This window comes from Choloepus didactylus, chromosome 4 (genome assembly GCF_015220235.1).
Source record: "Choloepus didactylus isolate mChoDid1 chromosome 4, mChoDid1.pri, whole genome shotgun sequence".
Taxonomy (NCBI): domain Eukaryota; kingdom Metazoa; phylum Chordata; class Mammalia; order Pilosa; family Megalonychidae; genus Choloepus; species Choloepus didactylus.
The window spans coordinates 125,854,798-125,882,090 of record NC_051310.1 but is presented as its reverse complement, the minus strand read 5'-3'; the positions used below and the strand labels follow the sequence as shown (position 1 = coordinate 125,882,090).

At 36.1% G+C, this 27,293-nt stretch overlaps 1 protein-coding gene across 6 annotated transcripts in view; it reads left to right on the top strand.

Moving 5' to 3' along the window:
* UNC13C (unc-13 homolog C) overlaps window positions 1-27,293 on the top strand; it is a 740,073-nt gene that overhangs the window by 545,983 nt on the left and 166,797 nt on the right. For all 6 annotated transcript variants that reach the window (XM_037833921.1, XM_037833918.1, XM_037833916.1 and 3 more), the window contains 3 exons: window positions 17,694-17,820; window positions 23,916-24,012; window positions 25,425-25,568. In XM_037833921.1, the coding sequence (XP_037689849.1) occupies window positions 17,694-17,820; window positions 23,916-24,012; window positions 25,425-25,568 (368 nt within the window). The remainder of the gene's footprint in view (window positions 1-17,693; window positions 17,821-23,915; window positions 24,013-25,424; window positions 25,569-27,293) is intronic.

Here is a 27,293-nt window from a genome sequence, read left to right as displayed (position 1 = left end):
TTAGTGAGGAGATAGGGAAGGGGCCAGGGGCATCTCTTACCATTTTTGGAGCTGCATTTTTTTATTGAGCACTTAGCTAGTTACTACAAACTTTATCTCTTTTCTGAAATTTTGAGGAAGATGTCTCTGTTAGTTTTTGCTAGTTGTTCAAAGATTCTGTCAGGGAACATCACCCTGGAGCATCTTATGCTGCCATTTTGGTTGTTTGGAAGCCTCTTATATATGTATATGTATGTGTATATATATATATATTTTTTTTTAATTCAGTTTTATTGAGATATATTCATATACCATAAATCATCCATGGTGTACAATCTGTTGTTCACAGTACCATTATATAGTTGTGCATTCATCACCACAAAACATTTTATTACCACACACAAGAAAGAATAAGAATAAAAGTTAAAGTAAAAAAGGACACCCAAAACATCCCATACCCCCCTTCTCTCCCTGTTATTCATTTACTTTTTGTCCTTCTTTTTATACTCATCTGTCCATTCAATGTGTAAAGATACTGGGAGCTACAAAGTTTTCACAACCACAAAGTCACATAGTGTAAGCTATAGTTATACAATCTTCCTCAAAAATCAAGAATACTGGGTTGCAGTTCAATAGTTTCAGGTATTTCTTTCTAGCTATTCCAATACACTAAAAACTAAAAAGGAATATCTATATAATGCATAAGAATAACCTCCAGAATGACCTCTCAACTCTATTTGAAATCTCTCAGCCACTGAAACTTTATTTTGTTTCCTTTATCTTCCCCCTTTTTGTCCAAGAAGGCTTTCTCAATCCCCTGATGCAGGGCCAAGCTCATCCCTGAGGGTCATGTCTGACATTGCCAGGGAGACCTACATCCCTGGGAATCATGTCCCATGTAGCGGGGGGAGGGCAGTGAGTTTACCTGCAGAGTTGGCTTAGAGAGGCCACATCTGAACAACAAAAGAGGTTCTCTGGGGGAGACTCTTAGGCACAATTTTACATAGGCTTAGCCTCTCCTTTGCAGTAACAAACTTCATAAGGGCAAGCCCCAACATTGAGGTCTTGGCCTTTTAAATTGTTAGCCCCCAATGCTTGTGAGAATATAATTAATTCCGCAAGTGGGGAAATTTAATATTTCCACATTTTCCCCCAGTGCCTCAGGGGGGCTTTGCAAATATAACTTTATTCTCTGCCCAAATTACCTTGGGGCTTCACTAACCTGTACAAACCAACCAGATTCCACTCCCTATTCAATGTTCCATGTAATTATTTTGTTTGAATAAACTTACATTACAAGTTAAATTGTATTGTGTGTTCCAAAAATATAGATTTTTCACCTAATAAACATCTCTTCCTTTGGTCTTATACAGAAGTTGAAGTTTTATAGACACCATCTGTTCTAGTTTGCTGATGCTGCTGGAATACAAAACACCAGAGATACATTGGCTTTTATAAAAGGGGGTTTATTTGGTTACACAGTTACAGTCTTAGGGCCATAAAGTGTCCAAGTTAACACATCAGCAATCGGGTACCTTCACTGGAGGATGGCCAATGGTGTCCAGAAAACCTCTGTTAGCTGGGAAGCTACATGGCTGGAGTCTGCTCCAAAGTTCTGGTTTCAAAATGGTTTCTCCCAGGACATTCCTCTCTAGGCTGCAGTTCCTCAAAAATGTCGCTCTTAATTGCTCTTGGGGTATTTGTCCTCTCTTAGCTTCTCCGGAGCAAGAGTCTGCTTTCAACAGCCGTCTTCAAACTGTCTCTCATCTGCAGCTACTCTCTCAGCTTCTGTGCATTCTTCAAAGTGTTCCTCTTGGCTGTAGCAAGCTCACTCCTTCTGTCTGAGCTTGTATAGTACTCCAGTAAACTCATCATGGCCTATGCTGAATGGGTGGGGCCACAACTCCATGGAAACTATCCAATCAGAGTCATCACCCACAGTTGAGTGGGGCACATCTCCATGGAAACACTCAAAGAATTACAATCTAATCAATACTGATACGTCTGCCCCACAAGATTACATCAAAGATAATGGCATATTGGGGGACGTAATATATTCAAACGAGCACACCATCCATATCTTCCTTTACCCAAGTCTGATTTGCCTTAGTCCTAACCAATTCCATTTCATTCATATCAATAATTGAAGTCTGATCTCTTTTTTTCAGACTCCTTAACATTTGCTGTATGGGGTAATGCTGACATTAATAGCTGCCAGTCTCTGGCTCTGAATCTCAGGTGTCACACAGATACCCAAAGTTCCAGGGACTGACCAGATTATACACAAAGAGCTCAGCATCTCAGAATTCAGAAATAACCATTACAACTCAGAAATAGATGCAACTACTTTAAGAGCTTACAATCTAGGAGACTTTACAATAAGTCTTCCCCTGATAACTGTGCTCTCAGACTCAATTCTCAGAGCTTGCATATTATAGTTAGTCCAAATTAGTGAGGCATTATAATGTTTTTTCTTTTCATTTCTGGTTTATTTCACTCAACATACTGTCCTCAATGTCCATTCACTGCACAACTTCACTCCTTCTTCTGGAAGTTCATTATTCCATTGTATATATACACCACAGTTAACCATTCTGTTCATTAGTTGGTATACCCTTAGGCCACCTCCATCCACTGTAAATCATGAATACTGACACCATAAACTACACTGTGCAAATGTTCATTCCTGTCCCTCTTTTCAGTTCTTCCAAGTAGCAGGACCATATGGCAACCTCATGGTTATCTTGCTGTGGAACAGCCACACTGCCTTCCACATGGGTTGAACCATTCTACTTCCCCACCAGTGGTGATTAGGTACATCCCTTTCTCCACATTTTCTCTAGCATTTTTATCCCTCTATTTATTTTTTAGATGGTTTTATTCACACACCATACATTCCATCATAACTAAACAATCAGTGGTTCCCTGTGTAATCACCTAGTTTGCATTCACCACTGCTGTCTATATAAGGACATTTCCATTTCTTCCACAAAGAAAGACGAAGAAGTGAATAAAGTAAAAAGAAAAAAGAAAAAGAAAGAAAAAAATGACAACTAAAAAGCAACAAAAGAAAAAATAAAATTAAAATAGAATACAATTAAAAAGTCAGATAACACTGATACCAAGAAACCCATACCCCTCTCTTATATCCCCCTCTTACAGACATTTAGCTTTGATATATTGCCTTTGTTAAAATTAGTGGAAGCATATTACAATGTTACTGTTAAGTATAAACTCTAGTTTGCATTGATTGCATTTTTTTCCTAATATCACCCCATTTTTAACACTTGCAAAGTTGACATTCATTTGTTCTCCTCATGTAAAAACATACTTGTATACATTTAATAATACTCATTGACTGCTCTAGGTTTCATTAAATTATGCAGTCCTATTTATCTTCTATCTTTCCTTCTGGTGTCCTACATGCCCCTAACCTTTCTCTTTCAACTGTACTCACAGTCATCTTTGTTCAGTGTACTTGCATTATTGTACTACCATACCCAATATTGTGCTCCAGACCTCTCTCTCCTGTCCTTTCCTATCTGCTTTCAGTGTTCCCTTTAACCTTTCCTGTAGAGCAAGTATCTTGTTCACAAACTCTCTGTGTCTGTTTGTCTGAAAATATTTTAAAGTCTCCCTCATTTTTGAAAGACAGTTTTGATGAATGTAAAAATCTTGGTTGGCAGTTTTTCTCCTTCAGTATCTTAAATATAGATACCACTGCCTTCTCGCCTCCATGGTTTCTACTGAGAAATCCACACATAGTCGTATCAAGCTTTCCTTGTATGTGATGGATCACTTTTCTCTTGCTTCTTTCAAAATTCTCTTTGTCTTTGACATTTGATAATCTGATTATTAAGTGTCTTGGTGTAGGTCTATTCAGATCTATTCTGTTTGGGGTATGCTGTGCTTCTTAGATCTGTAATTTTATGTCTTTCGTAAGAGATGGGAAATTTTCAGTGATTATTTCTTCCATTATTGTTTCTGCCCCTTTGCCCTTCTCTTCTTCTGGGATACCTATGACATGTACATTCATGCACTTCATGTTGTCATTCAGTTTCCTGAGATGCTGCTCATATTTTTCCATTCTTTGACCTATCAGTTTTTTTGTGTGTAGGATTTCAGATGTCCTGTCCTCCAGTTCATGAATCTTTTCTTCTGCCTCTTGAGATCTGCTGTTGTACATCTCCACAGTGTTTTTCATCTCTTGTATTTTGCTTTTCATTCCCATAAGTTCTGCCAATTTTTTTTCAGACTTTTGAATTCTTCCTTATGTTTGTCAAATGTCTTCTTTATATCCTTCGTCTTTTTTCCCATATCTTCCCTCAACCCACTGATTTGATTTTTGAATTGATTTAGCATATCTGCTTGAGGATCTTTAATTAGTTGTTTCAACTCCTGTATCTCAGATGAAGTGTAGGTTTGTTCCTTTGGGCTATATCTTCATTTTTCCTAATGTGATTCATAGTATTTTGTTGTCTAGGCACCTAGTTTCCGTGATTACCCTAATCAGATTTTCCCAGAGTGGATGGGCCGAGGTCTCAGGAGGAAGATTTAATCAGTATCAAGTTTCCCTGAGGAGCAGGTTGTCAGACTTTCCTGTGAGGCCTCTAGACTCAGTATTTTTCCTATCCTGTCAGCAGGTGGCACTTGTCAGCCCACTGCTCCCCACTGGTGTAAAGAGGTGTGGCCCCTTTAATTCTCAGTGGACCCTGTCCTGCCAGTGTGAGGGTATCAGAAGCCAAGCTTAAGTTGTTTCTGTGTTGTTGTTGTTTTCTCCCCAGTCCCTGGGGTCTGAATTCTCTGAGGGAGGGCAGCCACTTGAGCTGGGCCCCACCCCACCCCTTTTCTTAGGGAAGATACACCCTTTAGGAAGTTATCTTCTATACTTGAATTCCTCCTTTGTCTCTGACTCTGTTAATTCCACCCTTGCCTGGGTCAGTGCTGACAATTGAAAATGCCTGAGGCTTTCTCTAATGAGCTGCTTATAATGAGAGAAAAAAAATGGAAAAACAGCAGAATCCCCTTTTCAGAGCCAATCCCCAGCACCCCAGTTTCGCCAGTCAACTAGTGTTGGTACCTGGTTCTCTGTGCCCCTTTCTTGGGAAACAGCTGTTTTCTGGTATTCTTAGCTCAGCCATCTCCAAAAGCCTCTGTTTTTATTTATTTATGTATTTTTTTTCCCATAAGCCCTGCCTCTTCTCTGCCAGGAGGAACCTCAAATTCCTTTCCTGTTTTCTCTGGGTTTATCTGTGCTTGTAGCTTGTATTTCATAGTCCAGATTTGTTAATTAAAATCACAATTGGAGATTGGTTGACATTCTAGTTTGCTAATGCTGCCAGAATGCAAAACACCAGAGATGGATTGGCTTTTATGAAAGGGGGTTTATTTGGTTACACAGTTACAGTCTTAAGGCCATAAGGTGTCCAAGGTAACACATTAGCAATTGGGTACCTTCACTAGAGGATGGTCGGTGGTGTCCGGAAAACCTCTGTTAGCTGGGAAGGCATGTGGCTGGCGTCTGCTTCAAAGTTCTGGTTTCAAAATGGCTTTCTCCCAGGATGTTCCTCTCTAGGCTTCAGTACCTCAAAAATATCACTCTTAGTTGCATGTGGGGTATTTGTCTTCTCTTAGCTTCTCCAGGGCAAGATTCTGCTTCCAACGGCCATCTTCAAAATGTCTCTCATCTGTAGCTCCTGTGCTTTCTTCAAAGTGTCCCTCTTGGCTGTAGCTCCTCTTCAAATCATCACTCACAACTACACAGAGTTCCCTCTGCCCGTCGACTCATTTATATGGCTCCACTGATCAAGGCCCACCCAATGGGCGGGCCAGCACTCCATGGAAACTATCCAATCAGAGTCATCACCCACAGCTGGGTGGGGCGCATTCCAAAGAAACACTCAAAGAAATCTAATCAACACTGATAACATCTGCCCACACAAGATTACATCAAAGATAATGGCGTTTGGGGGATACAATATATTCAAACTGGCACAGTTGAGTTAACTTGCCTTTGCTTCAGGTAACCAGAGGGAATTATTTCAGCTCAGCCTGCTGTGCCAGTAGGGAGGGGCACCAACTCCACAGTTTGGGGAGCTTTACTTACAGTTTATGCTGTGATCTCAGCCATTCCACCCAATCCAGGCTGGTGTATGATGCGTGTCCAGTCACGAATGTCCCCCAACAGTTGTTCCAGACTGTATACTAGTTATTCCTCACTATTTACTAGTTGCTCTAGAAGACTAACTAAATTCCACACCTCTCTATGCTGCTATCTTTCCCTGCCTACCTTGCTATAATCTTAGGGGATAAAAGGCCTTACCAAGGATTAGAAGATTCTACATGACCTGGGCTCCCTCTTCTCTGAACTCAGGTCCACAACTCTCTTCCTCACGTGCTCTGCTTCAGCCATGCTTTCCTCCTTGCATATTTTGGAAATTGTGATGCATATTCCTTTGCTTCAGGGACACTTCCCTTGCTACATTCTCTGCTTGAAATGCTCTTCCAGGAGATATCTGCATGTTTTGCTCTCTCACATCATCCAGTTCTCTCATGGCACCTCATTAGGGACCTTCCCTGAGCACCCTATTCAGAAAGGCACCCCAGCTGATTAACTGCCTCAACCAACATTACTTTTTATTTTAAATACTTAGTACTACCTTGCATTATATTGAATGATTTTTATTGTCCATCCCTCCTCACTGAAATGTAAGTGCTGTGATGGCAGGGGTGCTCTGTTTTCTTTCTTGCTGTATTCTCAGTGTCCATAATAGTACTTTGTTCCTAGTAGATAATCAATAAATATGTTTCCCAAATAAATGAAATCCACATTTCAGTGTCCAGTTCTATCTCTCATGGAAATACTCTTCACTTCATCTATAGTTAGGCCTCTATATAGAATATAAGGCAAATGAGGCTTGCTTTTTAAAATTATTTATTATTTTTTTAAGTATCCTTTCTCCATGACTTGTCCATTTGCGCAATCGCATCTTTGGATGCATATTTTTGACCATTATGTTCCTTTTGGCCATCTCTGTCTCTTTGAACACTGTTTCCCTTCCCATCCCAATTTTTTTTTCCCTCTTAACCATCTACCTCTAGTTGCCTAGTACCAAATGTTGGACCATCTTCATACTGCTTCCTGATTTTCCCAAGCCTATGGCTCAGGCAAGTAAAGCAGCATTCTTCTATGCCATGCTAGGGAGTGATCACTCACTCTAAATTCAACGTTCTAGCTTTGTGGGTTGTAGATCTACACCAGAATTCTAAATGAATATATCAGAGAGTGTATCTTTGCACTATGTGTGACCCTACATCTTTCCTGTTTTAACAAACACAGGGAGCCTGGATTTGTTCTGGTCTTCTGCTAAGAGATTGGTTGTAATGATGAGCCTGACTGCCACCTTTTCCACTTGAGGGTGATGTTGCTTCTGGTGTCTGTATAGTGGAAATGGAGACAATATTTTATTATTTTTGCTTGGCTCCCTTTTCTCGTGTTTTGCTAAGTGTCTGTTATCAGAAATGTATAATGAAAAAAATTTCTGTCTTCTTTCTTGCCTTAGAAAAATTAATGATTTTTGTCCTTTCATAGTCATTGATTCTGAAGGAATATGATTACAATAACTTAATACTGTGGCCAATTTTTCCTCTTGTTTGCCTATTTTCTTCTCTGGAAACATCACATTAGTCCAAATTACTTTTTTCCTAATATGATACATATTAGAAATATATATATTATATATGCCACTTATTTTTTACTGTTTTTTTTTTTTTTTTTTTTAAATATAGGTTTTATATCTACTGCTTTTGGCAGTCAGAATTGTAGGTGATTTCTCATCTTCAGAGATGTGCTAGCAATTCAAGACCTTTATAAATCTTCTCCAAAATGGAAAATGATAACTTGTTTATCCTCATGTTTTTTCCTTTACCTCAAATTATGTGGCTTAACATTCTCAGTGTATAAAACAGATCCCATTATCCCCATCTATAGATGGATAATATGAATTTATAATTACTTTGGGTAGATGTTTAAATGTGTGTATGTATCTGTAATAGTATGATACATGTTTATTTTAGAACCAGTGTTTCTGGGTGATAAGGTTTTGTGTTTGTGAGCACTCAGTATCTAGCAAAATACCACATATTATTGAACCCCTAATGCTGGCTTTTTATTTGGTATTCCCCCCAGATCTTCATATTACCACTTCTTAGAGATAGAACAGCAATCAAACCCTCATGCTTAAGATGTTTTAGATTGTTAGATAAATTTCATGCTACCAACCATCGGGTAATGCAGAGTGTTTATGCAGTAAAATGAGGCCACAAATAAAGGGCTGGAAAAATGACACTGTGATAATGGTAGCATACTTTCTTTGGCATGAGAATGGATGCTGTGTATACCACCTTTAATAGATAAACCGACAAATGAATATACATTACTGCATTATACATAAAACCCTATGCATAAGTACTAAATTTCAGTAGAAAACATATTTTTTTCTAAGTAAATGCAGGTGAACACCATCTAAAGGAAAATAGTCATATTCTTCCAAATTATTGAGCTTTTTCCTTGTACAATTTTAATGCAGCATTTTTATTCTGGTAGTAAAATATTCATATTTCCCATTGAAATTCAAAGATAAAATTCTCTAACAAAATATTATACTGCAGTTTAGAGAACTAATTAGTTGTTTTATTTTGTAAATGTAATGAGCTAGTTGAATCTCTATTGCCAAAATTAAATATGTAGGAGGATTGATGGCTAAATAAATTCTTAAAGAATCATTCACATCATGTGAGATAAATGCAATTTTGTCAATGTAGTCTATTATTAAGGAGAAGATAATTGGAATTGAATTGAAGATAATTTGGAGTATATTTTTGAATTTGATATTATAATCACATTGATATTTGGTAGGCAGTAGTTAGCATGAAATTGTAGTTTAACTGAAATATCTCCTGTATACTATATGACCATACAGTATGGGAGGAATATATAAGGACATGGGAAAAATAGGCATATAGATTTTAGAACAATAACAGGTCACTTTTCATAGAATTATTTAAGTGGTAATGATAACTACCAAGAATAAAGCTGAAAGCTCACAAGTATGAAACAAGATTGACAAGAAAGTAAAAAATGATAATAGTCTCTCCACAAAGCCTTTGTATTTTACTTATATTATCATTCTTCATGTAGAGCATGTGTTCTTTTATCTTTTTTTTTTTTTTTGTAGCTGGTAATACAATTCACTGTATTGTTTTATGCAATTTTATTGAGATATATTCACATACCATACAGTCATCCAAACTATACAGTTGTTCACAGTATCATCATATAGTTGTGCATTCATCACCATAATCAATTTTTGAACATTTTCATTACTCCAAAAAACTGAAAATAATAATAAAAATAAAAGTAAATAAGAACACCCAAAACATCCCATACTCCCCCCCATTCCCCCCATTTGCTCATTTACTTTTTGTCCCCATTTATCTACTCATCTGTCTATACGCTGGATAAAGGGAATGTGAGCCACAAGGTTTTCACATTCACACAGTCATACCGTATAAGCTATATAGTTACACAATCTTCTACAAGAATCCAGGCTACTGGATTGCAGTTCAAAAGTTTCAGGTATTTCCTTCTACCTATTCCAATATACCACAAACTAAAAAGGGATAAGCATGTAATGCAAAGGATAACCTCCAGAATGACCTCTCTACTCCATTTGAAATCTCTCCACCACTGAAACTTTATTTTGTTTCATTTCTCTTCCCCTTTTTGGTCAAGAAGTCTTCCTCAGCCCCATGATACTGGGTCCAGGCTCATCCCCAGGAGTCATGTCCCTATTGCCAGGGAGATTTATACCCCTGGGATCATGTCCCACGTAGAGACAGGCCACATCTGAGCCACCAAAGATGTTCTCTGGGGGTGAATCTTAGGCACAATTTTAAGTAGGCTTAGCCTCTCCTTTGCAGTAACAAGCTTCATAAGAGCAAGCCCTGAGAATGAGAGCCCTGCCTTCTAAATTGATAGTCCCTAATGCTTAGGAGAATATCAGGAATTCCCCAGATGGGGACATTTAATATTTCCGTATTTTTCCCTAGTTCCTCAAGGGGGTTTTGCAAATACTTTTTTATTCTCTGCTCAAGTTACTCTGGGATGTATTGAGGCTGCACACTAAACCTGTACAAAACAACCAGATCTCACTCCCTCACATGTAATTATGTTTGAATAAACTGTCCAGACAGGTTAAAGTATATATTGTGCTACAGAAAATATAGATTTTGCACCAAATAAACATCTCTTCCTTTGGTCTCATAGGAAGTTGAAGTTTTAACACACAGTCAATATTATCTTTTACCCTTAGTCTGATTTTCTTTTGTCCTGACAAAGTCCATTTTGTTCATATCGCTAAATGAAGTCTGATCACTTTTTCAGCTTCTTTAACAGTTGCTGCATGGGGTAATGCTGAGTTTCATAGCTGCCAAACTCGGGCGCTGAGTCTCAAGTGTCACACAGATATGAAGTTCTAGGGACTGATCAGGTTGTACAGAAAGAGCTCAACATCTCAGAATTTAGAAATAGCCATTACAACTCAGGAATAGATGTGACTGCTAGAAGAGCTTACAATCTAGGAACTTTTACAATAAGCCTTCCCCTGAAAACCTATGCTCTCAGATTCAATTCTCAGCATTTGCGCATTATAGTTAGTCCATATTAGTGAGGCATTATAATGTTTGTCATTTTGTTTCTGGCTTGTTTCACTGAACGTACTGTCTTCAATTTCCATTTGCTTAATTGCATGCCTCACAACTTTTCCTTCTTGCAGCCGCTCAGTATTCCATTGTATGTATACATCACAGTTCACCATTCCATTCATCAGTTGTTGTACCCTTATAGGCCACCTCCATCCATTGCTAATTGTGAATATTGCTGCCATAAACACCAACATGCAAATGTCCATTCATACCCCTGCTCTCATTTCTTCCAAGTATATACCCACTAATGGGGTTGCAGGACCATATGACAAACCCATACTTAGCTTCCTGTGGAAACACTCAGCTGCCCTCCAGATGGGCTGCCCCATTCTATTTCCCTACCAACAGTGAATAGGTACATCCCTCTCTACACATTTTCCCCAGTATTGTATCTCTCTGTTTATTTTCCCAACAGTTTTATTCACACACCATACAATCCATCCTAATTAAACAATCAATGGTTCCTAGTATAATCATATAGTTATGCATTTACCACCAAAATCTATATGAGGGCATTTCCATTTCTTCCATAAAGAAAGAGGAAGAGGAGAAAAAATAAATGAAGAGTAATAAAATTTAAAAAGAGAAAAATAAAATAATATAAAATAAGGTTAAAAAGTCAGTCAACAACAACACCAAGAATCGTGTACCCCTCCCTTTATAGCCCCCTCTTATTAACATCTAGCTTTGGCCTAGTGCCTTTTTTATAATTAATATAATAAGCATATTACAATGTTACTGTTAACTATAGACTCTAGTTTGCATTGATTGTGTTTTTCCCCTATACCATCCCATTTCCAACGCCTTGCAATGTTGACATTAGTTCTCCCTTATGTAAAAACATTCTTATATTTGTACATTTAACCACCATCATTGTCTACTCTAGGTTTTGCTAAGTTGTACAGTCCCAGTCTTTATCCTCTATCTTTCCTTCAGATGTCAAACATGCCCCTAGCCTTCCTCTTTCAACCATACTCACACTCATCTTTGTTCAGAGTACTTATAGTATTGTGCTACCATCATACAATATTGTGCTATCTGTTATTGATTCTATACAATCAATATTGTTGAACATTCTGTACTCCTTCAGCATCAAATGCCCAATCTCTTCCCTCTTTCTATCTCCTGATAACTTGTGTACTCAACTTTAACTCTCAAAGTTCACTCATTAATTTTAGTTATTAATAGTGAGGCCTTTCAGTATTTGTCCTTTTGTTTGTGGCTAATTTTGTTCAACATAATGTTCTCAAGGTTCATCCACATTGTTATGTTCTCTGTGTTTTTTCCTGTCTTATGGCTGCATAATATTCTATCATATATATATACCACAGTTTGTTTATCCACTTGTCCATTGATTGACATTTGGGCTGTTTCCATCTCTTGGCAATCATGAATAATGCCACTATAAACATTGGCATGCAAATGTCCACTCATGCCCCTGCCTTCATTTCCTCTGAATAAATACCATGATTGCTGAATGTTATAGCAATTTAGCTTCCTAAGAAACCACCAAACTGCCTTCCAGTGTGGTTGCGACATTCTACTTCCCACCAACAGTGAATAAGTGTGCTTCTTTCTCTACATTCTTTCCAGCACTTGTAGTTTTCTATTTTTTTTTTATAATGTCCATTCTAGTAGGTGTGAAATGGTATCTTATTGTGGTTTTGATTTGCATTTCCCTAATATCAAGTGAAGTTGAGCATCTTTTCATATGTTTTTGAGCTATTTGTATTTCATCTTCGGAAAAGTGTCTGCCCATGTCTTTTGCCCTTTTAATTGGGTTGTTTCTCTTTTTGTTGTTGAGTTGTAGGATCTCTTTATATATTCTGGATATTAAACCCTTGTCTGATATGTGGTGTCCTGATATTGTTTCCCACTGCATAGGCTACCTTTTTACCTTTCTGACAAGACCTTTGATACACAAAAGTGTTCAGTTTTGAGGAGGCCCCTGTACTTTTATCTTAACACAAGTTTAGCAAGGTTAATTGGTTGGTTTCCCATGTGATGATGCATCAAGTCACAAATTAGAAACATAATGGGATCTGCTAGATGTCCTTACACTGATGTAGTTCCAAAAAGTGACTACTTACTGAATATGTTTGTATGTATACATATATATGCATGCAAATATGAAAACAAGAAGTAGGAAATTAGAATGTAGAGTAGTTTGGAGGTTAGTTAACAAGTGGCTTTCAATCTTTGAAAACTATTTCTGTTCAACAGAATATAATTCTGTGTAGTTTAATTCCATAACAAACAATTTAACACAATACAAATTTATTTCTTACTTGTGTAAGTCAAAGTCAAAGTAGGTATTTCTGGTTGGGAAGCTCTCCAAAGGAATTTCTAGTACCCAGATTCCCACCGTCTAGTTGGCTCTACCATCCCCTAGAGTCTTTGAATCCTCTGCTGGATGTTTTGCATTAGGACAGTAGATGAGGGAAGAGAGAGCATAGGCAGAGTCACAGGAGGTGTTTTAGGGTAAATAATATACATTACTGCTGCCCCAAACCCAGTCACTTGGCTCCACCTAATTGTAAGGAAGCCTGGAAAATGTAAACCAGGTGTTTACCTGGTAGACAAAGGACATGGCTTGGTAACCAACTAGTTAATACTGCCAGAAATGCTGAGGTTCATGATGAGTATAACAAGATATCACAAAAAATTTAAACTATGCTTGATAGTCTCTACTTAAAGCCAAATATCACAAGTGGACCTCATCACACAGGAGCATACCTTTTCTTATTTTCATTTTCTCTTTCTGAAAGATCAGACCTACATCACCAACCAACTCAAACTGAAAGCCTCTTGCTATATCAGCTCAAGTGCATATCACATGTAAAGATACCAATTCCTTTTTTATTGAAATGGCAGAATGTGAAAACATATGGTATTGCTTTCCTGTTACTGTCTACGGACAGCAGTAAATGTCAGTTGATAGTGCATGAGAGATATGTGGCTTAAAGGGATAGAAGCTAATTCCTGTTGGTTTACAATAAATTTTGTAAGGTGGAAGCTGTTACTATTTGTCTAAGACTTTTTTTCCCGGCAAAGGGGCTGCTAAAAACCCAAATAGTTGGAGTTGTCATATTAGGTACACTCTTAAGAACTAGAACAAATGATCTCTAGACTAGAACAAAAACAGGTTTCATCTTTTGGTATCTCTCCTATCTCCTTTCCCACACCCATCCTCAGTGGAAAGAACTGGGGGCAGGGGAAGAAGGGAAAGTGGCCTGGCCAATGTGTGAATTAGATATTTCTTTATAGACATGTCTATACAGAAGTATTTCTTTTCTGGAACTGTGAGAATAGCAGGAATGAAGGGAATGTAGGGAGCTTGCAGAGTCCAGGAGGATGGATTTAGGGAGGTCTGTAAATTCTGAGTAGACTGTGCAAATAAGGAGGGGGGAAAACCTTCTGCAGTTATGGAGAACTGAAGTGCAAATGGGTTAAGGAAAATTAACAGAAGGTCCTGGCTGAAAACCTACTGGGATTTTGCCCCAAGCTGAATTTTTCAAAGTGTGGAGGATAGTCCTTTGCAACGGACAGGGATTAGTGAATGTTTTCCTTTCATGGCATAGCATAAATTCAAGGCTTTTAGGTATCTTTTTCAGCCAAATTTACTACCAAACATTTATGGAAAGCCAGGTTATTTTTAATATGCTGAAAGTTGGCAAAATATCAAAGATAACAAAATTAGACTGTTAAAGTCTGGGTTTTAAAATAAAGATAGACATAAATAAAAATCATTGTATTTTTATTTCATAAAATGTATTTTCTCACTTTTGTTTTAACAAAATCACTAATTATGCTGTTTTAATAAAATCTTTCATATACTTTGTGGTCTATTTATAGTGGTTTACAATAAATTCTATAAGGTGGAAGCTATTACTATTTCATCTAAGACTTTTTTTCCCAGCAAAGGGGCTACTAAAAACAACCATCCCCCCAGAAACATGATAGCTGCTGTCTTGCATTATTTCCTGTTGTAAAAAATTTAAGTATACCTTGTGAAATTTTTCTATTTCTCTTTTCAGATTTTTCTTTTCTGAGTCCGTTTTCATATTTTCTTGTTCTATCCAATCTAGTTTGCACCCATTCTTCCTATTTAAAGGCTGAAAAATGAAATATTATTGTATTTAAAATGAACACAATTTGAATATACCTTTATAGGCAATTTAAAGTAAACCTCAAATAGAAGAAAATTGCAGTTTTAAGTTATTTACATATGTGTATGTCAATATAGTTTCATACATAGCTTTCAGAAAATTTTCTTCTAAAATTTTCAAAAATATTTATTGAAATAAAAAAATATAAAGTATAACTATTTGATACAAAAATTTTATGTAAATCATTTAAATAAAGCTAAAATTTTAATTAGTTAAATATCATATATGTTCTGGTTTGCTAATGCTGCCTTTATGCAAAACACCAGAAATGAATTGGTTTTTATAAAGGGGGTTTATTTGTTTACAAAGTTACAGTCTTAAGGCCATAAAGTGTCAAGGTAAGGCATCTACTGTAGGGTACCTTCACTGGAGAAAGGTCATTGGCATCCGGAAAACCTCTGTTAGCTCAGAAGGCACATGGCTGGCATCTGCTTGCTCCCAGGTTGCACTTCAAAATGGCATTCTCCAAAGTGTTGCTCTTGGGGCCTTTTGTCCTCTTTAAGCTGCAGTTGCTCTCCAAAATGTCACTGTTAGCTGCTTTGAGGTCTTTGTCTGTGAACTCTTTTATATGACTCCAGTGATCCAATTAACATCTACCCTGAATGGGTGGGGTAACACCTCCATGGAAATTATCCAATCAAATGTTTCACTCACAGTTGATTGAGTCACATCTCCATGGAAACACTCAATCAAAAAATTACAATCTAATCAATAGTAATATGTTGATTTCATTAAAGAATATGGCTTTTTCTGGAGGACATAATATATACAAACCAGTAATATATATATATAAATTTAAAAAAATCTATTCATAATTCTAGCATCCAATGACTAGTTGCCAAAGAATCAAAATCAGGTTCTGTGTATATTCATCTAGAACTACATATTTGCCAACTTCAGAGTAACAGGAATTGATTAATATTGCAGGATACTCCCCAGCCATCATTTGCACCTGTTTTTTATACAGCATTGATTTATTAGTACCTTCAGAACCACAAATTGGAGAGTAAGAAAAGTGGTGCTTGTTAATACTGGAAAATTATAGTTTGTTATGCAATAATCTGTTGCACTCATGCTATTCAGATAAAGAACCTGGCAATTCAAGTAGTTTTCCCTTTCTCTTTCACCTCCGTGCTTCCACAGCTCAAATTTTCACCAAACACCAAGGTAGTTTCTGTTTCTGTTTTGGCAACAGCACAACCTGCAAACCTTAGTAGCATTGGACACGGTCACATTTTGTTTCTAGGACATAGAACAAAAGATGGTCAAAAGTGTTTCTCTGGGGCTAAGACAGTACTAATCATAAGAGCAACTGGTGTTAGTCATAAGGGTAGATATTTATTGTTTGGGCTTGCTCAGTGCAAACACCAAGTGTCAAACGCCAAGTGAGAGAGGAGACGATCCTTAGGCTATTTAATTGAGTGTGTATTTGAGATACGTAGTGTCCACTAAATGTGTGGGTTGCAGAGTAGTCTTGCATTAAGTTCCTACCTATGAGTTTGTCAAATAAATTTTCCTCTTAAGGAGTGGACACCTGAAGGAAAGGAGAAGGTAGGGGAAAGCCAGCACTGAAAGGATGAGAAAGGTTCTGGAGAGAATTGAACCAAAACATCACCTATTTCATAGTTTGTTTGGGAGTTTGGCCTAGAAGTATTAGTTTATTACTCTTTCTTCTGTGTGTGTTTGTGTGTATGTGTGCATATGTTTCTCTCTATATGTATTTCTTGGTTTTACAAATTAAATGAATTACTTCTTAGATCATTTGAAATTGTTTGACTTGGGGTTGTATTCCCTCCTTGGTTTGCAAATTGAATTTAAATCTCTCTTTATTAAAGTTTTGGAAAGCAGCAATGCCCCCAATTTGTTTATAATAATCTAGTTGCTGCAGTTAGTGTTTTCAATTAAGCCTGAAATGTAAAGTATAGGACTTTTATCCTATAAATCAAAGTTCTAAACTTAAAGGAGACTCACAGACATCAACCAGAACTTTCTAGAAGGCTTCTTCAGCTTGAATATAGCCAGGTATAATTTGGATTTGATTGTGTTCATATTTGTAGCCAAAATTGTACTGGGTACTAACACTGGAAGAAAAAAGCACAAATAAACATATTCAGTACCATTATTACTTGTCTCCATCTCTGAATGCTATATGTCTAATCTACAGTGCACAGTTTTAAGCTATATGTTTTGAGATAGAAAGAAAAAACCATATATTATAAAATCCTGCCAAAGAAATACTTTTAAAAGTCACAGGGTGCAAAATAATTTTAGCTGAACTTAAAAGGTGAAGAAGAAATCATATGACTTAAGAGTAGATATATTTCTTCTTCTCAGCTGGTAATATATAATAAATCACAAGGCCAGAAATGTCATCTACTCATTCACATTGCCATGTTAATCAGTGAGTATGGCTCCAAGTTTGATTCATGCTTAGTTTTAATTCTTTCTGGAACTCTGCTTCAGACTAAAAGTAGTCAAAACATGAAAGCCTGCAGACAAATAGAAAATTATTGGTATGTTATTAACCTTTAACTATATCAGAATTCTTACCCTTTTCAGTAAGACAACCATAGAACATTCAAGTTATTTCACATTACTGCTTGACCTACTCTACTCTACATAAGACTAATTATTTTTGCATTTTGAAAATTTTCAGATCTGTCTTTAACAATTTACTTTGCCTTTACCTCAAATACACTTACTACTATAAAAGTAGATTGGAACACAGCAGTATTGTTGGCAAACCAAACTTTATTAAACGTTTTAATTTGTTTGTTACAGAACATGAAAAGCAACGGTTATGTAAGAGCACCGATTACATGAATTTGCATTTCAAAGTGAAATGGTTTTATAATGAATATGTGCGAGAGCTTCCTGCCTTCCTGGATACTGTTCCTGAATACTCCTTGTAAGTAGTGATTTTCACCCCCAATTTTGTTCTCAATTTACAATCCTGTAAAATTAAACCTGAGTTATGCAGCCCTAAAATCTCTCAACATGGACTTCTTTTGAATGAAGACATTTCTATTATGAAATTAACATTAAATGATTTGCATGTCTTTGAGATCCACTTTTAGTCAAATTGTTTTGCAGTTTTCAAGTATTAACTCAAGAAGAAAGAAATGCATAATAGGATATGGCTAACAGGGTGAAATTATTTCCCTGTAAAAGTGCTAGAACTCATATTCTATTGGGAAAATGAGAGTACTTTTGTATTGATTTATATAATCAGTTTTTCCCTTTAACTCAAACTGAAAACATCTTAGAAATCCATATTTCTGAAATATAAATCATTATTAAGCAGGTAACGTTCATGAATATTCCCCTATCAAACACATCTGTAATCCCACAACCACACTTGCAATACTCCGCATTTGATATGTATCAGGACTCTTTATTCTATTGCAGGGGGTGGGGATTGATTGTATATGTCAGGCTCTGTGCCAGGTTCTTAAGGACAACAGTGAATAAAATAAAAATCCCACTCTAAAGGAGCTTATACTCTAGTCTCAATTTCAGTCCGGAATTCATGATAAAGCAAGACAGAATGATTGGAGTGGTAATGCAAAGAGTGGAGATTTATGGGAGAGACATTTCAAAGATAGAATTTAACAGGAAATTTCAAGTGAATCGATACAGGGATAAAAAAAGAGAATAATTAAATATGAAGGATGTGCGCTGAAGCAGTTGGTGGTATTATTAATTAGGAATAGGGAGGTAAGACGAGGAGCTATTACTAGAGACTGCTGCTTCTAGTTTTGTCAGAGTAGCCTGTACAAGACCCTCTCTCTCCTATCCCTCCTCTTCCCCCTCACCCCTCTCCCCACTAAAGACCAACTATGAAAGTTGAATTAAAAATGATAACAGTGGTTTGAAGGCATCAGAGAGCAATCAAGGGAGCCAGGAGGAGCTAAGTTCCCTGAGAAAAGAAATATGCACTGAGATGAGCTCTATATTGTCATAGCTGTCCTCCTGCTTCATTTGTCAATTTGCGGCAGAGGGCATGGAGGCTAAACATAGAGGAGTAGTAGCAAAGAGTTTATAGCAATTCCCTGTGCTGGAGAAAGAAAATACTGGTGTTCAAGCCTGTGAAGGCTGCTTGGATTGTGGGACCAAGATATCTCAGAGGAAGGGGAACTACAAGGATGTGAGTGCAACACTATGCATGGAGCTTCTCCCTCAAAATATTTTCTGATTCTTAATCTGCCCATGTATGGAGATAGAGGCAAAAACAAACAAACAAGCAGAAAGTAAGCACTAAGAGATTTGAAACTAAGTAGTGACTGACAGCAGTGTCACAGGGACAAAAACATGGAGGTCAAGTTTTGTCAAAAAATAGGAAAACCCATACATATCATAGGCTTTAAGATGAGATCCCTGAAGAAGTAAGGACAAACTGGAAATAGATCAGGTTAACACCTTGTCTTCACTTGATCATGATGATCTGCCTGCTTTCTAATTGCCTGCTAGGAGAAATTTAAATACTCTCTGGAGGAAATGATTATCTGGAGTGCCACAGTTTTTCACAGACAATGTATAACATTTAGTCAGAAATTAATAGGCATGACAGACAACAGGACCAAATGACCTAATAACAAGAGGGAAAAAAAACAGATATTAGATTTATCAGATGTGGAGTTTACTCAATACTTTAAAGAGAGGGAGGATTTTAACAGAGAAGTGGAATCTAGAGATGAATAAAATAGAAATTCAGACCTGAAATAAAATGAAATTAGAAGTGTAATAGATGGCTTAATAGCGTATTATACAAAGCAGAGAGGGGATAAAATAACTGGAAGTTAGGTCTAGAGAAAATATCCATATAGAATACAGAAAGAAAAAAATACAAAATATGGGAAAAAGAGAATAAGGTATATGTGGGTAAAAGTGTAAAGGTCTAATGTACAAAGAACTGTATCTCAGAAAAGAGAGAAAGGATAATATTGGAGCAATTTTAGAAAAGATGCCCTATATGAATTTTGCAAAAGACATAAAAGACTTTAAGATGCAGTTCTGAGAAGCTGTGCATCATAGAAAAACTACTAAGAAAAAAAAAAAAAAAAAAAAAACTAGAATGAGAAATTCTTAAAATCAGTTGAGGTTAAGGAAGGGATGACATTTTGCCATTAAAGGAGCTACAAAAGACTTCAGACTGATTTTTCAATAGAAGCATCTGAAAACAGTTGGACTGAGAAGACATCTTTTAATTGCTGAAAGGAAACAACTACCAACTTAATTCTTAACCCTCGAAAATGTTCTTTAAAAATAAAAACAAAATAAAGACACAGGCATACAAAAATTGAGAAAGTAAAATAACTCATTTCCATCAGACCATCCCTAAAATGAAATACTATAAGCCAGGCTTCATACAGAAGGCGCATGGTCCTGAGTAGAGAAATGTTAACGTGAAAAAGAATAAAATTCCTTAAGAAGGGTAAACAAATGAATAAATTTTAAAATATATTAATTGTTTAAAAATTTTTTAAAAGTTTTGCTTCAAATAAAGTAGATAAGGAATTAAAATAAAAGATTGCAATGGCATGATAAGGTAGGATAGGGCTAAATGGAGTCAATGTGTTATAAGATCCTTGAATCATTTGGAAAGTGCAAATGCCACTCATAAGTCAGGACATATGTTGTAATCTCTACATAGCCATATAAAAGACTATATATCAATAAAATAATAGAAGGAGGAAGTAAAAACTTAAAAAAAAATTGAAGGCAAGAAAGGAGAATGAAAGGAACTACAATTATTAGAAAATATATAAGATAGTAGATTTGACTATACATATAAGAAAATTAAATATAATTAAATGTAAATTGATTAATGCTCCAATTAAACAAATATTTTCCTAATAAAATAGCAAAACCCCAAATATCTCCTTAGAATTGATACACCTAAAACATAAGGGTCTGGAAAGATTCAGTAAAAGGATAGAAACAATAATCAAAATAAATCTGTTGCAGATATACTAATTTAGACAAATAGACTTAAAATAGAAATATTTGAAAGATAAAGATTTCATGATTGAAGATAAATTCAGCTAAAAGATATAATCATTCTAAATTTGTATGTACCTTATAACTTGTCAGAAAAATATGTAAAGCAAAAATTGTCAGAAATAAAAGAATATTCAGTAATTCCACAAATCTATTTTGAGATCATACCTCTTTCAGCAATTGGTTGAACAATCACATGAAAAAATTGGTATGGACAAAGAAGTTTGAACAACGTGAATAACACACTTGGCTATGTATATATGTATATATGTGTATATATAGATATACACACACACACACACATGAAATCAACCAGAGATTCAACAATTTTTCATAGACATTTGTGTTTGTGTGTGTCCATACACATATGTGTTTTGTTATATATACACACACACAAAACCTGCAACCAACAATGACAAAATACACATTCTTATCAGGTACACATGAAGCATTTACCAAAATAGATCATCTTTTGGGTCATGGAATGATGTAGATGTAAATAACTTTAAAGAATTGAAAACATACGTTGTATGTTTTCAAAGAATAGTGGAATTAAGCCAGAATTCAATTACAAGAAGATAATTTTAAAAAAATCTCAGATGTGTAGCTTAAGCAGAGCAGTCTGTCATCATCAAAAAAGTAATCGCAGTAGAAATTAGAGAATATTTTGAATTAAATGTTAATAAAATATGGCATATCAAAATGTGTAATGCAGCTAAAATAGGAAAGAGAGGGAAATTTATAGCTCTAATTCCAAATATTAGAAAAGGAAAAAAGGGCTGAAAATCAATGGTATAAGTATCCACATCAAGAAATTTTTGAGAAAGAAAATTAGATATTTTAAAAAGTAGAAGAACGAATATAATATGTATGTCCTGGAAAAAATGAAATAGAAAAAAATGGAATAGAAGAAATTGTGAAGACAGAAGTTGATTCCTAAATAGAGAAATACATTTAGTAAAACCTCAACAAGTCTGATGAAGGAAAATGAGATGTTACAAATCACCATTTTCAGGAAAGAAAGGACATCACAAAAGAGCATACGAAGATTAAATAGAAAATAAGAGAATAGGCAGAGAAATTGTACAAGCTCCTTAAAAAAAAAACATTAAGCTGACATAAGAAAAAATATAAAATCTGAATGGGCCCATAACTATTTTTAAAATTGAATCCTTAATTAAAAATTAAACCACAGATAGAACTTCAGGCCCAGATGGCTCCAAATGAATTCTTTCAAGTATGTAAAGAAGAAATATCACCAATCTTATGCAAGCCATTTCAGAGAAACCAGGAACATTCCTTGAATCAGTTTTTGAAACAAGTATATCCTTGATACTATAACATAATGAAAACATGACAGGTAAGAAAAATTACAGACCAATTTCTCTCACAAGAGTAGTTTTTTTAAAATTCTAAACAAAATATTAGATACTAGAACCCAGTGATTTATTAAAAGGCTAATACAACATGAGCAAGGGGATTTGTTCCTGGAATGAGAGATTGGTTAAACATTTTAAAATCAAACAATCATTGCAATTTACTGCATTAAAAAATAAAGATGAAAATCCTTATGATCATCACATTAAGTAAAAGATAATTTTCTAAAATCCTGCATCAATTTATCATGAAGAAAAAAATCTCTTAAGTTAGGAATGGAAGAGAACTATCCTAATCTGATAAAGATCCCCCTTATCTCATCCCCCCAACCCAAAAAATAGCTAAAGTAATTATCATACTAATTGGTAAAATTTTGATAATATTAGTTTTATTTAACATTTTGCTAGAGGTCCTAGGCAGTTCAATAAGCTAAGAAAGAGAGAAGTGTAACAATCAGAGAAGCATTTAATAATGCTATCAGTATTTATATATAACATAATCAAGTATATAGAAAGTCCAAAAGAAACTACAGATTGTCAAATAGAATTTAAAAAGTGAATTCATCGTCTATATACAAGTTAACTGAATATATAGTAGTCACAAACAAACAGAAAATGATATATCAAATAATGCCATTTAAACAGCATTAAAAGCATCAAATGCCTAGGAATAAGTGTGGTGAGAAATGTGCAAGCCTTCTGTTCAGACAACTATGAAATATTACTGAGAGAGGAAGTAAGGGGAACTAAATAAAAGCACAATGTTCCTAAAAAGATTCATTATTGTAAAGACAGTAGTTCTTCCCACATTGAGTTATAGATTCAGTACAATCCCGTTAAAATTCCAGGAGGTGATTTTGTGCAAATTGACAAGCTGACTCAACAATGTATATAGAAATGCAGAGGCCTAAGAATAAGCCATTGCAGTCTTGAAGAGGAAGTAAAAAAGCTGGAGAATTACACCCTTAGATATCAAAGCTTACAAAGATATAATAATTACAAGAATGACATATTGGTGCACGGTACATAGACCAATGGAACCAAATAGAAAGTCCAGAGACAGCCCAGTGCATAAGATATTAAGCTCATTTGCATCAAAGATGCCAATTCAATGCCATGGGAAATGGATGCTCTGCTAAATAAATGGTGCTAAGTTAATTGTACGTCCAGTGGGGGAAAAAAACAACTTTGAAACCTATCTCAGACTATCCACAAAAGCTAACTGCAGATAAAATCTAGATCATAAATAAGAAGTCTGCGGGGAGCATCTAGGATCTGTTTCAGGAGACCAGTCAGTATAGGTGGAAGCCAGAGGTAAAGAATTAAAAAATGAGGGAATGGTATGACAAGAGGGACAGCACACATGATCTATATTTTCCAAGAGCTTGAATAGAAAAGGTAATTACAGAGTGAGGATTGGGAAATAAGCATATTTGAGGTGGAAGAGCCATGAAGAAGTAGAAATTGAAGGTGAAAATGAAGGATATTTGATTAACTGAAGCTAAAGGTCCTGATGAGGCAGAACTGGAATTACTGAATTAGGCTCATGTAAGAAAAGAGCAGCGTTCACTGTTATTATGTACAAATGATGTCTTTTGTGGTATGTGACATTATTAATTGTTTTTAGGTGGTTTGAGCCTTTTGTCATGCAATGGCTAGACGAAAATGAAGATGTTTCAATGGAGTTCCTTCAGGGAGCACTGGGAAGAGACAAAAAAGATGGAGTGAGTTTAAATTACTTTCATATTGCTTATTATCAAGATTCATTCACATGGATCACTTTTTTAAAAATTTTTTTTTAAATTCAGTTTTATTGAGATATATTCACATACCATATGATCATCCGTGGTGTACAATCAGCTGTTCACATTACCATCATACAGTTGTGCATTCATCACCCCAATCTATTTTTGAACATTTCCTTATACCAGCAAGAATCAGAATAAGAATAAAAAATAAAAATAAAAAAGACCACCCCAATCATCCCCCCATCCCACCCTATTTTTCATTTAGTTTTTGTCCCCGTTTTTCTACTCATCCATCCACACGCTGGATAAAGGGAGTGTGATCCACAAGGTTTTCACAATTGCAGTCACCCCTTGTAAGCTACATTGTTATACAGTCATCGTTAAGAGTTAAGGCTACTGGGTTGGAGTTTGGTAGTTTCAGGTATTTACTTCTAGCTATTCCAATACATTAAAACCTAAAAAGTGTTATCTATATAGTGCGTAATAATGTCCACCAGAGTGACCTCGCAACTCCATTTGAAATCTCAGCCACTGAAGCTTTATTTCGTTTCATTTCACATCCCCCTTTTGGTCAAGATGTTCTCAATTCCATGATGCCAGGTCCAGATTCATCCCTGGGAGTCATATCCTGTGTTGCCAGCGGGATTTACACCCCTGGGAGTCAGATCCCACGTAGGGGGGAGGGCAGTGAGTTCACCTGTCGAGATGGCTCAGTTAGAGAGAGAGAGGGCCACATCTGAGCAACAAAGAGGCACTTGGGGAGACTCTTAAGCACAATTGTAAGCAGGTTTCACACGGCTCACTTTTAAGCTAATGGGAATTTTTAGACCTCATTAATTGTGTTTTGTTCTAATTCTCCAATGACTAAAATAAATTTAAAATAGTTTTAAAGGGCTAGTTGGAATCCTAGAGAATTGTTAAATTAAAAAATCAATCACCCCTTTGCCCCAAGTATCTTTACTTCTTGAATTGATCTGAATCTACATGTTCCTTAGGCTTGTACAAAACTCCCTTGGTGTGCTGGAATTTTTCCAGGATTTCGACTTTAATAGTAAATGCTCTCCCAGTTTCTCTGAAACACTCTCAATGCCTTGAGCACAACTATCTTGCTAAGGTATCCTAATACCCGTGGGGGAATGAGAAATATGAAAGAACCAATCTCTCGATTCAGTAATGGGGAAAGTAATTAGCATCAGCCTGCCACATGACATTAGTTCCACTATACTTTCCAGAAAAGGTGATGAATGATTTTAAAATAGGTAAGCAGTTTACTACAGGGAAATGAAGGAATACAATATGCAATTGTTTATGTGAAATAATGACTCTTTCCACACCCCCTATCACATGCTTATTGGGCTGATTTCACTGAGTTCCTGCTCTCCCCTCAGTTCCAGCAGACATCTGATCATGCCCTCTTCTCCTGCTCCGTGGTTGACGTGTTTGCTCAGCTTAATCAGAGCTTTGAGATTATCAAGAAACTGGAATGCCCGAATCCTGAAGCATTATCTCACTTAATGAGAAGATTTGCAAAGGTAGGTTTAGTAAAATGAATTCCTTCTTTTCTGGGATTGTGCTGTTATCATTTTCCTGCCCAGAACCTTAAAAATGCTAGTGTTTTGTAGTATTGCTTTCCTATGACACCAAGACCCAATTTTAATTTCTTATTTTAGAACTAATAGCTTCAGTTGTTACCAGGTTTGTCACCCAGCTTCTTGAATATTCTGTTTCTTTAATACGTATTTATCATCCTTAAAACCTTTGTTGTCTACATTAATTATTCAGTTATTTGTAGCTGAAGAAATTACCTTGGATTGCCAAATTATTTCCATTACAAATGTGGTACTTTCTAGTTGAAATTAAATCCTGGCACTTCATATATAAATAGGAAAGTATTTTTTTTTAACAGACTCTGTAATTTAGTAAAAAGTACTTTGGACTTTATATCATGAAAACTAAGTTCTGATTTCACATCAGCCATTTACTTCAGTGTGAATCTGGTCAGTTCACTAGATTTTTATGAATTTGATTTTTCTATTTGACAGATTGGTCTTAATCAACCAGATTATACTTAGGGCCTCCTCCTCCTCTCCGTCTAAGAAGGCTTGCTTTGTGCTTGCTACTTTGCTAAGGGGTTCAAGGGAAATATAAGAAATAGAAGATGCAGTCTCTGCCCTTCACAGTCTTTTTTAAAAATCTCAAATAATAACACCACATGACATGAATTATTTTGAAAATGACATGAAGAGGAACAAATTCAGCCTCAACACAGTGGGATCTACAGTTAAGATGAGTGGAGGGAAAATGATGAAAGCTGAATTTTAGGGGAACTGTCCACCCAGTCCTGTGTCTATCTGACCATAGGATGAGTCTGGCTGTGTAGGTTGGATGATGGCTGAGGTCTAGGCTGTGCATTCATCAAGTACCTACCCATTGCCTCACTTGCACTTTGAGCAATACAGTCATGAATAAGCATAGTCTCTGAATCCAAAAAATGTATAATGGGAGGGCCAAACCCGTAAACAACTGTGACAAAGGCAAATGCTGTAATCAGGGCACCTTAGAGGTTGAATCAGGGCCAAATTCTCTCTCTCTCTGTCTCTCCCCCTCCCTTCTTCCTTCCCCCCCTCCCCCTCTCTCTACCCCCTTTCTCCCTATCTCCCCCTCATCTCTAGCTATATCATTTATCAACTATATTTTCTATCGAAAATTTAATATTGACATATTAAAATATAAGGAAACGTCAAAACCTAGTTACAAAAAATTGCATCATATTTAAAATGTGTACACTCAGTTTGATACTGCTTTTAACCACAGACACGCGCACAATGAAAGCATAACTTCTTTTGGCAGTATCATAGAAACTCTAAATTTGTGGTTCTTTATGAATGGGAAGGCTAAGCCTGACCTTGTCATTGGCCCTGGATCTTAGAACAATTTAAATCTGGTTCACTGACAGATGAATTAGGAAAGCCTTCTTGCCCAAGAAAGCATATTTATTAATTGTGATAGGAGATAGGATGATGATACAGTGATAGGAGAGTTAATGGCAAGGTAACAAACCTAGAAATCTCAGTAGTTTAATACAACAAGGGTTTATTTCCAGCTCACACTACATCAGATATGGGTTGGGTGACTCTGTAGGGAGCCCTCCACCATTCTGTGACTCAGGGGTTCTAGTCCTAGGGGTTCCAATGAGGAGAGAGCAAAGGGTTCAGGACTGCTGGTACCAAGTTTGGAAAGTTAGGCCCACATGGTAA